Source organism: Propithecus coquereli, unplaced genomic scaffold (assembly GCF_000956105.1).
Source record: "Propithecus coquereli isolate 6110/MARCELLA unplaced genomic scaffold, Pcoq_1.0 Scaffold4, whole genome shotgun sequence".
Taxonomy (NCBI): domain Eukaryota; kingdom Metazoa; phylum Chordata; class Mammalia; order Primates; family Indriidae; genus Propithecus; species Propithecus coquereli.
In genome coordinates this window covers 13268249-13283445 of record NW_012149729.1, presented here as the reverse complement: position 1 = coordinate 13283445, position 15197 = coordinate 13268249, and the positions used below count along the sequence as shown (strand labels likewise).

The 15197-nt window shown below is 37.4% G+C and overlaps 1 protein-coding gene across 1 annotated transcript in view; it reads right to left on the bottom strand.

Annotated features, from left to right (window-relative positions):
* The window catches only part of DOCK4 (dedicator of cytokinesis 4), a 477172-nt gene that overhangs the window by 93158 nt on the left and 368817 nt on the right, over positions 1–15197 (bottom strand). The window contains exons 25-26 of the mRNA XM_012652744.1: positions 13052–13150; positions 4543–4637 (exon numbers count right to left, since the gene is read on the bottom strand). Of these exons, the coding sequence (XP_012508198.1) occupies positions 4543–4637; positions 13052–13150 (194 nt within the window). The remainder of the gene's footprint in view (positions 1–4542; positions 4638–13051; positions 13151–15197) is intronic.

Here is a 15197-nt window from a genome sequence, read left to right as displayed (position 1 = left end):
TTCTCTGCTCCTTTTTATAGCAAAACTCTTCTTAAGGGCTGCCTATAATTACTGTTTTCAGTTTCTCAACTTCTATCCACTCTTGAATTCAGGCTTTCCTCTCCACCACCCCACTGAAACAGCACTTGTCAGGGTCATGAATATCTACCACGTTGCCAAGTCACAGGGCCAATTGTTGATCCACATGACTGCCAGCCTCCCTGCAGCTCCAGATATTCCTTCCTTCTTGAAATACTTTCTTCACAGGATACCATACTCTGCTAGTTCTCATCTTACATCACAGGCTCCTCCTTCTGTCTTCTTTCCTGGATGCTTCTCCACTTCCTCACCTTTAAAATGTTGGCGTGCCCCAGGGCTCAGTCCTAAGTCCTTTTCTCTTTTCAGTCTGCACTTTCTTCCCGGGTGCTCTCATTCAGTTCTGTGGCTTCAAATCCTATCAATATGCTAATGACCCTAAGTGTTTCCAGACTTCTTCCCTGAGCTCCATACAAGCAAATCCAGCTTTCTCTTCTGCATCTCCACTTGGATATCTAATAGCATCTTGAACTTACATTCAACACAAGTGAACTAAGTTTACTTCTCTCACCTCCAATGCTACTCTTTTCTTCATAATTTCCAACTAAGTGAATGGCACCACGATTCATCCTTTGGCACAGGCCAAAAATCTAAGAGCTATCTTCAATTACTTTTTTTCTCTCCCACCCACATCCAGTTACCTGCAGGTTTTGTTATCTTTATCTTCAAAATCAGTCTTCTCACGATCTTCACTGCTATCCACCTGCCCAAGCATCAGCATCTCTTACCTGGATGGCTGCAATAAGCTCCTAACTGGTTCTCTCTGGTTTCTCTTTTGTCTCTTTACCCATCAGTATTTGGGCCCTGTCTTACTAGTTCCTCCCTTCCCCACATTTCAGCCACAGTAACAGTCATTCACTTCCTCGAGTGTGCTGTATTTATTCTGACCAGAGGGCCTTTTTATACACTGTTTCTCCTGACAGTAACATTCTTCCTTTGATGTCCTTGTACCTCTTGCTTTATCTTTCAGCTCAAGTTTTACTCTTTCATAAAAGACCCGTCCTACTCCAGTCCTGAACAAAGTTCCTTTTATAAACACCATTGTAGACCTGTGCTCTTTATCTTTATAGTTCTTACTTTATACGTCAGAAACTGGAAGATATTTGCCAAATAGATAGTCCAGTAAATGAATGCATGATCTCCCTAAATGATTTAACAAATCACTTGTTTGCTACATAGATCTCATGTGAAACTTATACATAAGTAAATGTATGATATGTTTGAGGCCAACATGCACACAAGATAAACAAAATAAAGACTTGAAATTTCAACTGAGGGGCCAGGGAGTTTTTTACTTTCTTTAGTAGGCATGTGTGTTAAAAGATTTATCTCCCTGAAAATATGTATATAAAGCTGTGACTTTATTTTTATATTTTATTTCACAATGTGTATGGGAAGGGGGTGGAGAGAAGCTCGTCTCAAAGTGTCCTATATTTTTGGTACTTACTTTTCATCTTCCTTATGTTTCTTCTTTCTTAGATTGAGCAGTTGTCCTCATTAGACACATCTACCAGGAACTTACAGTGGGCACGAGATAGCTTTGCAGCAAGCAAGAACGAGAAGGAACATCTCTTGCCCTTGCAGAATTTGGAGTGGACACACTTGCTGTGTTACACAATATCGGGCATGCAGGTGGAAATAAATAAAGAACCATACAAACCACCAGGTGTCTGGTCACAGATTTTGGCAGGACTTCACATAAAGCAGGAAAGCTACAAGATGTGGGACAACACAGCTTATGGATGAAAGTTAAAGGCATTTAATTTACTTGAAAACATAGGAAGAAAGGACCAACACATAAAAGAACATTCACTTTCAGGGATGAGCAATTCAGTTGCATTCAAGAGTAGGCCAGTGATGACTTCTCAGCTAGCTGCTATCAATCTGACATGTATTAAGTACCCAAGTGGGCTAATAAAAGTGGGAGTTTGGGTTAAAATGCCTCTGAGAGGCCTTGATCAAATATTTATATAATGAAGTTAATACTGTGGAAGAAGAGCTGGTCAACTTAAGCGACACAGATCTAATTCCTGCAACTTGTTTCTACGCATCTTAGCAAAGTGGGAACTTTTTCTTTCCAGTGCATGTTCTTTAACATATTTAAAATATCTTTAACATCTTTCAGAGATCTACTTTTCTAACAATATTACACAGGTTAATATTTTTTCACAGATACAGCACAAATAGTTGAGGGCTTTTTTTCTGGACTATATACTGCATTTATAAAGCAAGACGAATCTTGTATGTTTTCATAATATGAATGGGAAATGGCTAGGAACTACCAAATGAGGAGAGGAGAGGCAAAGAGAGGTGAGTAGGCGAGCATATAGCAGCCAGCCTGCTCCAACTGGGCAGATGTCTCACCAGACCCTGGAGTCCTGTCCATGAATTAGGTTGGACTCACAGCCGCCAGCCATTGCCAGTGGAGAGGCAGCGCCAGACTCCTACCAGCACTCACTTGGGTGGCAACGGAATGAAATCACTGCATTTAGCAAAGGCTGATGGCACTTTTCTTGGGTTTGCTATGGGAGTAACCTTCTGTTTAAATATATTACGCAGAGCTCAACTCCAACAAAACCATGTTCCCATTTGGTTAAACACTGTAGATGAAAATCCTGAACATTATGTGTTTACTCCAAACCAGACCCTGTACTTCTCAGTCTGTTATCCACTCTTGTGACCACAAAAGTCTTTATAAATGGAATAAAGATGGGACAGAGAGAGATGGTATTTAATATCAAAAAGCCACCTTGTTGTCATGGTTTTCAGCAAGCTCAAGCAGAGACTGTGTGTGTAAGAAACAAAATGTCAAAGTTACTTTCAGTTTGAATTTCTGCCACTGAAAAGTCCAATTCAATCCAAAATACCCCTGCACGTGAATAAATGTTGATGCTATGTGATGATGATGTCCACAGCCTGGACCCTTCCTATCTGGCTCCCTAGATCACTTCATAGCCCTCAGGTACCCAGAATGTTTACTCCTTGGTAATAAGGCCAGATACATGAGCAAAAGCTCCCACTTAAATCTGTAGCATGCAGATATCCAAATGAATAGATATTTGATTCTACTCACAGATATCAAAGTAAATATGCTAAGTTCTAAAGAGAGCTATTTCAGCAGTCTCAATTAGTCTTCAAAATGGAAAAGCTGCTGCTGTACTTATGTAAAATATGCCATATTATACTATTTGTTACTTCACAAAGTTTTTAACACATCATTTTAGCACCTCCGAGTCTATAAATGTATACTGCAGCAGAAGCTGTACTGAGCATAGCTAATCAAATTCAAATCCTATATTCCTGTGGCTCTCACCACCATCACACCTGGGCATCTGGGGAAGTCATGGGGTGACCTTGGCCTATGGATAGGTGCCTAGAGAATCCAACCTTCACTCTGAGTAGGAAGGAGGGTGTTGGTGTTTGGAGAAGAGGAGGAAGGAAAAGCAGGCAAGTGTGGGCTTGGAAAGTGAGAATGCTAATGAAAGAGGGTAAATAAGTTTGGAAGTGAAGATCAGGCCAGTCTCCTAAAGAACTTCTTCATTCTGTGTCCTGAGACTATGGGGACAGGAAGCAGAAAGAACGGATACCTCCCTGACACTGTACTCCTCAGAATGGCCCTCAACATTCTGACTGTCCTTAACATTCTTTCCTTCAAGTATTGCCCTCAGATCATTTTATTTTGTTGCTGGATATGCTTAATATAAGCTAATTTTATCAACTTCCAGAGATTCAAATATCACCTTTACCTCAATAGTTTCCCAAATGTCTGTTTCTAGTTCTGAACTTTCATCAGAGCACTATTTTCAGTTCTTTCCTGGCCACACCACTTGGATGAATCAAAGGAACTTCAGTCTTCATGTGTCCAACCTAAGGGCCATGTCTTATTCCCCATGCTCAGCACATGGTAGATGCTTGATGTATTTTGTTGAGTTAAAAAGAATTAAGAAAGGTCAGAAATGACTTAAATGTCTAGCAACTAGGAACTGGTTAAATAAACTATGGTATACCCATTCGATGAAATATTATTCAGGTATAAAAGAAAAAAGCATTAAAGAATGAGGGACGTTCTATCTATTAATTTGGAAAGACTGCCAGTATTTCTGAGTGTAAGAGCGACGTACAGAATAGTGAACATATTATGTTACCTGCTAGGCTCTTCTTAAAGGAACCCTGGAAGGATATGCAAGAGACAAGAGTGGTCACCATAGTCTGGGGATAGAAGGTAGATGGGAATGGAAGTTCTCAATGTGTCCTCTGCTATATTGTTTGATTTTTGAATGATGTTAATATATTATAAACAAATCATAATTCAAAAAAAACAGAAATAATTTTTTACAAAAGACAGAGAAGTTAATTCATAGGCAGAAAAAAAAATTTCAAACTTGAGATCAGATTAAAAAGATCATTTTATACTCCCCTCTTCCTCTATACCAGGAGCTGGAATTACCATCAACATAAATGTCTTACTTGTTAGCAACCAAGCGCATAACAGTCCAGTCCTTTGGAAACATCTCTGGGCGTATCAATATTCGGAACACAGTAAATATCTGCAGCAGGAAATCCTTGGATGAGGAGAAACAGATCATTTTACTGATTTATTGTAACTGTCAAAAAACGCACACACACACACACACACACACACTCAGAGTACTATCATAACCATTTCCAAAGCAATCATAGAGAAGGAACCACACTTTAATAAATTATTTACACAAGGGAAGGGATCATTACGCTTCCCATTCCTAGCACCCAAACCCACTGGCTTGCTACCCTTCCCAAATGTTTTCTCTTCTCTTTGTTTGTCAGGTACAGTGGAAATGACTTTTCATTTCTCTTCTCAAATTGTAACAATTTAGATTCTGAAAATAAAAATGGAAAACTTGGAACAGGAGATTAGCAGGCAAATATATTCCCTTTCTTCAATTACAGTATCGTAAACAGCAGAACTTTTTAACTCAAGGGAACAACGAACAGCCCTGGTTCAGTTCTACTTTCCTTTAAGTAGGTGTCAACGTTACAATGTTATGTTCATAAAAAAGCATCTTTTATAAAAACCTGTGTTTCTTAGAGGGGGTTCTTGAGATATGGTATTAATGGGATGTGTGCAGGGGTATAGAATCTGAGTGAATTTTCCTGAGTGTGTGATGCAGAATCAACTCAAATGAAGATGTGTGCTAACTCGAGCCCAGCGTCGAGTGCTGAGTAGCTATGAGAGTGGCGAGATACCCCTCACAGGGATGCCGTGCCACAGGGCAGCAGAGTAGTATTTAGTGCGATGTTATCTTTAAACTGACCACCTGAAAACACTCTTGACCAGAAGTTATCCTCAGAGATGGAAATATCTCTTCTTTAAACATTACAAGAGACAGGACCAAAAAGCTAGAATGCATGATCTTTAAAGGGGAGTTAAGGAGATAACGTACTACGTGTATTGAACAAAATAGAGCTTTCCCAACTCAAAAAGGGATTTTCTCAGTCTGGCTTTGATTTAGATTTATTAACTAGAAAACTTAAAAATAAAATGCAATCCAAAACACAAGGGTTTTATTTATCAGACCCGACAACACATTATGTTAAATATGTAAGCCGCTTGAATATAAGATTATGGTTGTCATTCAGATCAACTGAAGATAGATAGAATCTAAAAACTGAGAACCATGTGGCAGCTTCATTGTTTTTTTTTATATATTCTAACAGCTTGAATCAAGCCGATAAATATTTTGACAAGTATTTATTTTAGCATCTTTGGCATCAACACACATACGTTGACATGTAGTATATACACCATGTGGAAACATGCCCACCAGGTCGTCTGTCTCCCCATGGCTAGACAGATTGTGCCCATGTCTCCAGAATCACCAGAAGCAGTTTCCCAAATGTATTCTACTGTAGGTCAGAAAATTTTGGGAAACACTTCACCTTCTAGCTCTCTGCTGGGATAGAAGGTCATTAGCATACTAACACTGTCAGAGGCCCTTTTTAATGCATTTATAAAACTTATTTTAATGAATCAATTTTTCATTGATTCTTTTGGGTTTCTCAGACATGAATACATATAATCCCTGCAAAAAAAATGATTTTTGCATTTATCTTTCAAAGAGTTGTACCCCACTTCAGTTTCCTACCTTGTTGCATTTACTCAGATAGATATCAAAGAACAATCATGAAAGTGGAGATTCATTTGTTTTTCATAGTCTACAATTAGTTAGGAATACTTTAAATAAATTCTAAAATACTGAAGTTCCATTTTCTCGCCCCAAAATTTGTGACAATTGGAAATTGGAGGCAACACCCTGACTGGGGGTGTGTATGTCTATGTGTGTGGTGGGGGTTTTGGGGAGGGGCACTGTGATGTCAGTTGCATGGAGAAAAAATTGTCCGAAAGATTTAGCCACAGGAGGCAAGACATCTGTCTCAAGGGCTAGCAACTTCAGTTGTTCTTTCGTAGTGTTGAGGACAAGGGAAAGATTACTCCAAGTGTAGGAGTTGGGGATAGATAAGCTGTTTCTGTGCTGTCTCATTTTTCTATTCCCCTTTACTTCACAAAATAAAAGGCTGTGGCAGCATGTGACAATGCTATATATTGACATAAAACTTTATTTCCCTCAAGAAAACTTTTCAGTGTCTTGAGTAGCTTTCTACAGTGTCCATTCAAGTTTCATTTGTGGAAACCTTATAAGAAAAATAAAAGAACAATATACTGAGAATCAGAACACCTAAATTTTAATTCTGGCTCTGCAATTAACTAGCTCAATGACCTTGACAATTTACTTAACCTCTCTGGAATGGAGCTCTTATACTTGGAAAATGTGGGGGCTTTAAGGTCTCTTGCAGTTAGAGGAGTTTAAAAAAGTTAATATGATCATTTACCTATTCAAAAATAATCCCCCAATTTTTCTTATTTCTAAGCTGTAGGTTAATGTTTCATCACATCACATTGTGAAAACACAGATATTTTCCACTTTGGTACTTACATGTAATTTAGTTTAACAAGTATTTGTCAACTGCCATGCAACAGGGTTTATTTCAAACTCAGTTCTAATAGTTTAAAGCATCAAGACCTGAGTGCTAGATTCTTTAACATCCCCTTCCTTCCTACCCCAAATACAGTGGTATTTTCTTGTCTGTCCTAAGTACTTTTCAGCTCTGGTCATTTCACTAAATATGTGCTTTTGCATAGATAGATACAATTATTTTGCACATTTAAATAAGTAACAGATTCCTTTTATAATTTAAAAAAGAACACTGTCATGCCTATAATATTCGTGTTCGGATAGCACATAGAAAAAAGTGTTTCACATGCTACCATTTTAAACTTGGCAACCTGGGAGCCATTTCTTCTTCTGTTTGTTTACTTCATGTAGCCCAGCATAGTAACTTAACTGTATTCTTCAAATCAGGGTTCAAAACAAAAAAGAAACAGGGAAGTGCTACTTTATAGAAGTACTTTTCCTGCAGTGCAAAAGGTTCAAGTAAGAAAGTTCTTGTGAAAATCTTCCAAAACAATAAAAAGTCCTATTTTCAAATAAAAAGCAAAGCAGGAACAGTGGTTATGATTTTAGAAATTATCGCTAACATTTATTCATTTATAAATATTCAGTACTTTACTATGTGCCAGGCACTGTGGGTGACATTAGATGATGGGGACACCCGGCTGACCAGGTAAGATATATTCTTTTATTTATTCATGCAACGAGTACGTATGGAGTGTCTGTGACATGCTACACAATACTGAAGAAGCTGAATGTGTTCTGTACTTTCATGGAGCTCACAGTTTGGTAGGGGACATGAATGTTAATCTCATAACTACACAGACGCATGCATGCTTTATAAACTAGGAGATGTCTGAGGGCCAGGTATTCCACACAGAGGGGACAACACCTGCAGGCCACAGAGGCAAGAGAGAGCACAGGGTTGCCTGGACTGCACGGGATGGTGGCAAGAAATGGTGCTGAAAGATAAATGGAGATAAATAAAAGATAAATAAATACGGATAGATAAAAGGTAAACATCGTAACTTTTCCATAGGTAGGAGTTTGGACATTTATCCTGAGTTCAATGTGGAGACACTGAGGGGTTTTATGCAGATGTTTGAAAGGATCAAATCTGTGTTTTAGAAAGATTTCCTAGCTGTACCATATATAAAAGTGTTCTGTGTTTATCCATGATACTATGATATTAAGAATGGCACAAACAGAAATTAGGTTTATGAAACAGAATTGGTGAGACACAGAAAGAGGAACTCTTAGACCATGAAACATGAGTTAAGACATCTACAAAATAAAGCATCATGAAGCAGGTAGACAGACCAGGACATTGTCTCCTTATGTCAAGAACAATGAATAGGACAGAGCCTTCCAGAAACACATTTCATTTACTTATGATTTAGGCGATAGATGTTATTTTTAAAATTTGCCACAAATTTCAAAAGTGTAATACCCTTGATATGGGGTTTGAATTCAATTAAAGGGTGTTAATAACATTATCACATTGAAATTTATATCCTTAAAACAGAATCTTTAAGTGTATTATACAAAATAACTCCCAAGAGATCTTCAGTCTTTTAGAGCTATAGAACTATTTCTCTGTTGTAATTAATATATGCAAATAAAGATGATAATTCACAATAATTGTATGGAAAAAGATGGCTTATTGAAGCAGACAAAAATATTAAGAACATTCATGGATTCAACAAAGGTTTAATGTTCCAGGCTCTGTGTTTGGACACAAAGACATGGTCCCTACTCTCAAGGAGCTCATAGTCTTTAAAAACACAAGGAAATAGCAAATAATTACAGTGCATTATTGCACACTATCAGAGAGGGGGGACTGTAAACTGCAACCTGTGGAGGCTTCATCAAGAAAGTGACACCTGCACTGGATTTTGTAGCATGAGCTGGATGAAATCAGAGAAGGAGTTAATAGAGTACACATTAGGCAATGGAAATGAGGCTGTAGTGGAATAGGCATTTCAGATACAGAAAAAGATGATTCAGAGGAATTAAAAATTATGTATAGGCTTTGTTAGGAACATACAAGTAGTTTCAAGTGGCTGGAGTGAAAGGTGTTTAGAAGAGGGTAGAGGATAATGAGGCTGGAAGGTAGACTGAGGACAGGCACATGACAGATTGGACTTTGTCTGTAGATAATGGGACATGCTCAGAGTTTTAAAGTTGGATTGAGGCTTGATCGAATAGGATTTTTGAAACTTAGTGGGCCAGTATATGGGAGACAATGAAGAGTTATAATAGTGCTATACTTAACTTCCAGAACATGGATAATCTTATGCTTATAGCAAGATTTCCACAGTTTTACGAAAAGTCATAATCAACGAAGAACAGCAGGCAGTCTCATGGCTTTATATACATGAAATAGCAAGGACGTCGACAAAACTTTAGCCCCCAGTATAAAGTGGGTGTATAATAAAACATTACTGACCACAGGAGGCCAAAAAAAAAAAAAAAGCAATCACTACCTAGTATTTGCTTTTGTTCATTTTAAAATAATTACATGTTCTAGAGAAGAAAAGATTAAACAATGCAGAGTGCCAGCCCTCAGGTCTCTGCTCCCACACACTTGTGTTCTGACACCGTGACTCACGCCATTTACACGTGAGGACCAAGGAAAAGAAACGGCACACTGTTCAAAAAGCCAGAAGCCATTGAACGTAACCCTAGAGGTATCCATGCTCTTCAAGCATGATGGAGTTAAAACACCATTAGTCATGGTAGATACTTGAGAACTACATACTTTCAAAATTCATTTTGATTTAGAGAAACACTGGGAAATGCTAAAGTCTTTCTTTAAACTGATAAAAAGAAAGGACAAAGCACTGGTGCTAGAAATAAATAACAACAACAATATTAATTTAAAAATCTCAATGTCAGTTTGTCAATATCAATTAAAATTTAAAATGTGTACATCCTCTGACCTAACAACCTAACAATGCTACTTCCAGGAATTTATTCTACAGCAATAAGGGCACAAGTCCACAGAGATACAACCTCACGATGCTTACGGCGGATCCTTTCTAATGTCCAAAAATCAGAAACATCCTGAATGCCCATCAGAAGGGGAATGATTAAATTAAATTATGTAGCATCCATATAATGAGATTCAGAAGAATGAGGTTTGGGTTCTATAATATCCAAGAGATTATCATGTGGAAAAAAGTACAGATCAATATGAACAGTATGGTTCCACTTAAAAAATATGTGTATGTATGTATAGCATAGAAAATAGTCTACGAGGACATACCTCTAGATGTTAAGAGTAGTTACCTCTGGTAGTTAGGATATGTTGGCAGAGGGGAAACATATACTTTGATTTATCACTTTTTAAAACAGTAGGGTTACATGGTGTTTTTACTGTCTAATCCCAATATCAGTTATAATTTTCCATTAAATATCACTCTGTTAAGTTGTATTTTGCCTTTTATTTAATGTCTAACTCAAATGTAGATACAAAACCCCCAAATAACTCTTCCTCTAATAATCTGGCCTTTCTTAAACATCTCTGTTCTATGACTAGAACTACCTTATTATATGGAAAGAAGTGACAAATGAAATTTTATACAATTTGATAACAAAGATTTTGGTTTAGGAAACTTTACTAAAGTTTAGGGGAAAAGCTGAGTTTGGCTGCCTGAGCAAAGAGCTCAGGACGTTAACAGAATTCCCAGCTCTCCCAATTGCTTGGGAATCCTAACAGTATCAATCAATCTTCACGGGGGGTGGGGGGGAGAAGATGCACTGTGATACAGGAGGAGGGTTTTGCACTACATCTAGCTCATGATTGAGGGGTGAGGGGGTCTTTCTTACCTCAAACACGATCATGTCTCTCCCTTCTTAAAGCCCCCCAAAGCTTCAAAATATCCTCAAAATCAAATCCATAGCCATTCACAGGGCTTTAGGTCTTACAACATTCTTCCTCAAACTCTATTTTCTATCTCTCAACCAACAACTATTTCTTGAATGCCTACAATGTGCTAGGCATGTTCTGGGATCTGAGGATACAGCAATGTACCAGTCAAAGCTTTAGACATCAAGCAGCTTATAACCTAGTAGCTGTGGGTTGGGGAATACACATAAACCAATAAAAAAAAATATTCCAGATTCTAAGAAGTATTATAAAGGTAGGGTAGGGGGTGTGCTATGTCAGTTAGTGCATTCAGGTGACATTTTAGTTGAGAGATCTGAAAGTCCGAGCCAAAGATACGTCTAGCACACTCCTACTAATCTTTCAGTTCTCAGGTCTTCCCAAGATCTCCCTTGGGAAGTTTTCTTGTGACCTTGAGTCTGGGCTGGCAGCAACTTCCAGATGCTCCATAGCATCGTGTGCCTACTTTGTATAGCCACTACTCAGGGGGTCAAGCCCACGACTATCTGACTCCTCCCTATAGGAATAGGACATCCCATGCCTAGATGACATCCCCAGTGCCTGGCCTGCTGCTTGCCATGTTTGAGTTGCTCAATCTGTATTTCTTGAATAACAGATTAAGTAATTAACATCACTAAATCATTCTCTTGGTCTGAAGGCCTAGCTAACTTTGAAGAGGGAAATATAATTGTCCTTTGAAAAGGTGTGTTGGCTAACTGGAATAAGGAAAGTCCACATAACACACTCTATTCGTTATTTCCATTTGCTTTATTATTGTTAATGTGAATATTAAAGCATAAAACTCAACACTGAGATTAAATTGGTTATGTCTTTCAATTTATGTTTCTTGGCTATTTTTCAATTCCCAGGCTCTATGAAAATACGTAGGCTTTTCCTATGGGAAATTCTCAATATGAAGTCATAGATTTCTTAAGTAAAACTGTGCTAAAATACAATTTCTGATTAAAGTTAATAACTGAACAATTATCTTCCTTTTGACATTTTGGATTTCTGCACTCGGAGTGGGTAAGTCCTAAGGCCTTTTATCCATTTTTAATTCTAAACTCAAGATTGAACGTAAGAATGAAAAACATGATATCATATGCCAATTGATTAATTGCTAGATAGACGACATCTGCCCCTAAACAATTCTTTGTGTCATATGTCTCAGATTGTCAACTGCACCAAGGTAACAGAAAGATTCTTCTGAGATCATACAATATTTCCGGGCAGTTAAAGTCAAAGATAAGTTGACCCCTATGCACTATCCATATTAAAAAATCTACAATTCTTCCTCTAAGGCACTGTGAAGGCTTCCAAGCAAGCAAACATTGCAGTGAAACTGTACCTATTGTTCTTTTAAGACAATTCTCCATCACCCAGCATTTAAGCAACCCTCCCAATCTGATGGTTTATATATGAAAGTTGTCTGGAAAAATGGAGATGAAAGAGAAATAAGAACAGATGACAGATCATTCCTCCAACTGAGAACAATCACGTCTATGCTGTATGACACTATGAAGGAAGCATTATAGTTCCCCAAATCTCAGCAAATATTGGACTTTCAGAAACCTTTTAGCACCAGTATGTTCTGTTTAATGTCAGCCTATCAGACTAGCATAGCGTATTGATTAGACTATGGATGATAGAGAATATCAAATACAACTCTGCTTTCCTAGTCATAAAGTTGTAGCCAGAACTTCTCACTGTGGTTTTAAAGAGATGAAACTAGCTAATATATTTACATATTCTCCCTTATCTTTTATGTAGGCAATATTTCTAGACTTACTTAACTAGAGTGAGTCTGTTTTTGTCTCCTTAGTTCTGTTATTCTGTTTCTAGTTTATTTAACTTTGATGACAGGTGTTACAAATCCTATGTCCTTATCCAAAATGAGAGCTAAAAGCTTTGCTTGAGTAATAGAAACCCTAAAGAGCCAATATAGATGAGCAAATCTGTGGATGAAGCTGAGAAAAAAAGTTTAGAACTGAATGGAAACAGGTAAAGCACTTGTCCAGGAACTGTCTGAACAGTGATGAATAAGAACGAGAGAAATTAAAAAGACATATTAGAGGAAATTATTTAAAAAGTCACTTACCCTTAGATCTTCCTTCGTATTGAAACTATCAAGCAGCTGTTGATAATGTCTATCTGTCATTTGTCGTAATAGGGACAGGAGACAAGCAACAAACTCCCCCTAATTTAAAAAAAAGGTATATTTTTAGTAAGGACATAAAAGAACATCAGTAACTTGCTCTGAACTATCCTCAAAGAGAATATTTTAAAAGAAAATCACTATGATACAAACTCACCCTATGAAGTCTTCTTAATCTAAATTACCGAAAATATACCAGCTAAAATTTCTCCTTTTGATGATTACGATTTACTACCATTTACATATGCATTTTTAATTTTAGAGAGGATTTTTTTTTTCTACTTGGGTGGAAGCTTTTCACTTGGGAACTAATTCCACACACTCAAAGGAGATAAGGCGATGAGGCTCCCTGATCATTTACGAAGCACTTAAAGTACCTGCAGTCATTATACCAATTAAATCAACACCATGAGGTAGGGGATGGATATAATACTTATTTAAAGAAGGTAAAATGTAGATTCAGATGGGCTAAAAGACTTGCCCAAAGTCAGACAGCTAGAAAGGGCTGCAGTTATCCCCATATCCTTCTGACCCCAAAGTCCTTCCTGTAGCTTTGTGCTCCAGTTTCGAATTCCTGTGACCTCCAACTCATCGGAGTCCTGATCTGTGGACTCACAGGGTGTGGAGAAAGCCATGTATTGCATAATGTTGGTTTTAATCTTTTTTAAAAAATAGTTTTAAATTAATGGCCATTTTTCCATGTTTGGGATCTACGTGATTTACCCCTACAAATTCCAAGTCTTAAAAATTAACAATAAAAAAGAAAAGCATAATATAGCATCCATAGATTTGAAGACCTATGTAAAATTGCTATCACTTGCATTTTCCAATGCACTTATAATTTAAAATACCTGTCTTTTTAGTGCAAACTTTTTTGCTCAGTAAAGAATTTATCTACTTCTAAATAGAGTAATAACATTTAAAACAAAACAAACACAACAGGAGAGGTAGTCAGTAGTAACCGACTGTCTATTTACAGAAGTGCAGTTTAATTGGGAATTGGTTTCTTAGACTTTACATGGAAAGAGACAACAGGCTCTAAAATTAGAGACCAAAAGCCCTGAGAAGTGGGATTTTCCAACAGAGGCAGCTGGGTCAGGACAGTCAGACATGTCCTCAACTAGCTGCCATGGGAGGCCTGAGCATGCTACTTAATGGTAGCATGGTCATACTTAATGGTCATGTCAGGGTAACCAGAGATTCACGCTGGCTCTTTGCATGCGGATAATCATTTGCAACACACAGGTATGACAAATAATTGTCCCTGTACATTTATTAGGGCAAATATTCAAGAAACTAACCAGTATGGGCCAGTAGAAACAGCTTCCAAACTCAATATATTACTTTGTTAATGAACAAGGGTACCCTTGATACTTAACACAAGAAAATAAAACATTTAAAGGCAAAATTATTAATATTTTAGTGTGCATGTGTGGAAGGAAATAACCCAAGGCTAGGAAAAAAATTATACATTTTAAACAAGTGTAATTTCAAACAAGTGTAATTTCAATTAAAACTCAATAAAATTAAAAAAAATAAGACATTATGACAACACTATGATTTATGGAATGGTACTATGTGTAAGTTTCCATACTTGATTATGTTATTGAGTTCGTTAATTATTGGAGCCTTGTTGGGTGGACAGTATCAACTTCACTTTAAAGAAAAGATAATTATCTGTTAAGAAATCTGTTCAGAAATTTATCCCAGGTTCCACAGCTAGAGAATGGTAAATTCGGGACGTGAACTCTGGTATCTCTAGCTCTAGAAGTCTGTATTCAGTGGATCTTCTTCCTCCTGCTCAGAATGGTTTGATTTTATAGAGTAAATATACCTGAGATTTTGGGTCATAATTCAAATATAAATAAGTATATTAGAATCTGTCAGTTGATAACAAATGTCTATACTTTTATTTGAGACAGAGTCTCGCTCTGTTACCCTGGCTACAGTGCTATGGCGGCATGATACCTCACTGCAACCTCAAACTCCTGGCCTCAAGCAATCCTCGTGTCTCAGCTTCCCCAGTAGCTGAGACTACAGGTACACACCACCAAGCCTGGCTAATTTTTGTATTTTTTGTAAAGACGGG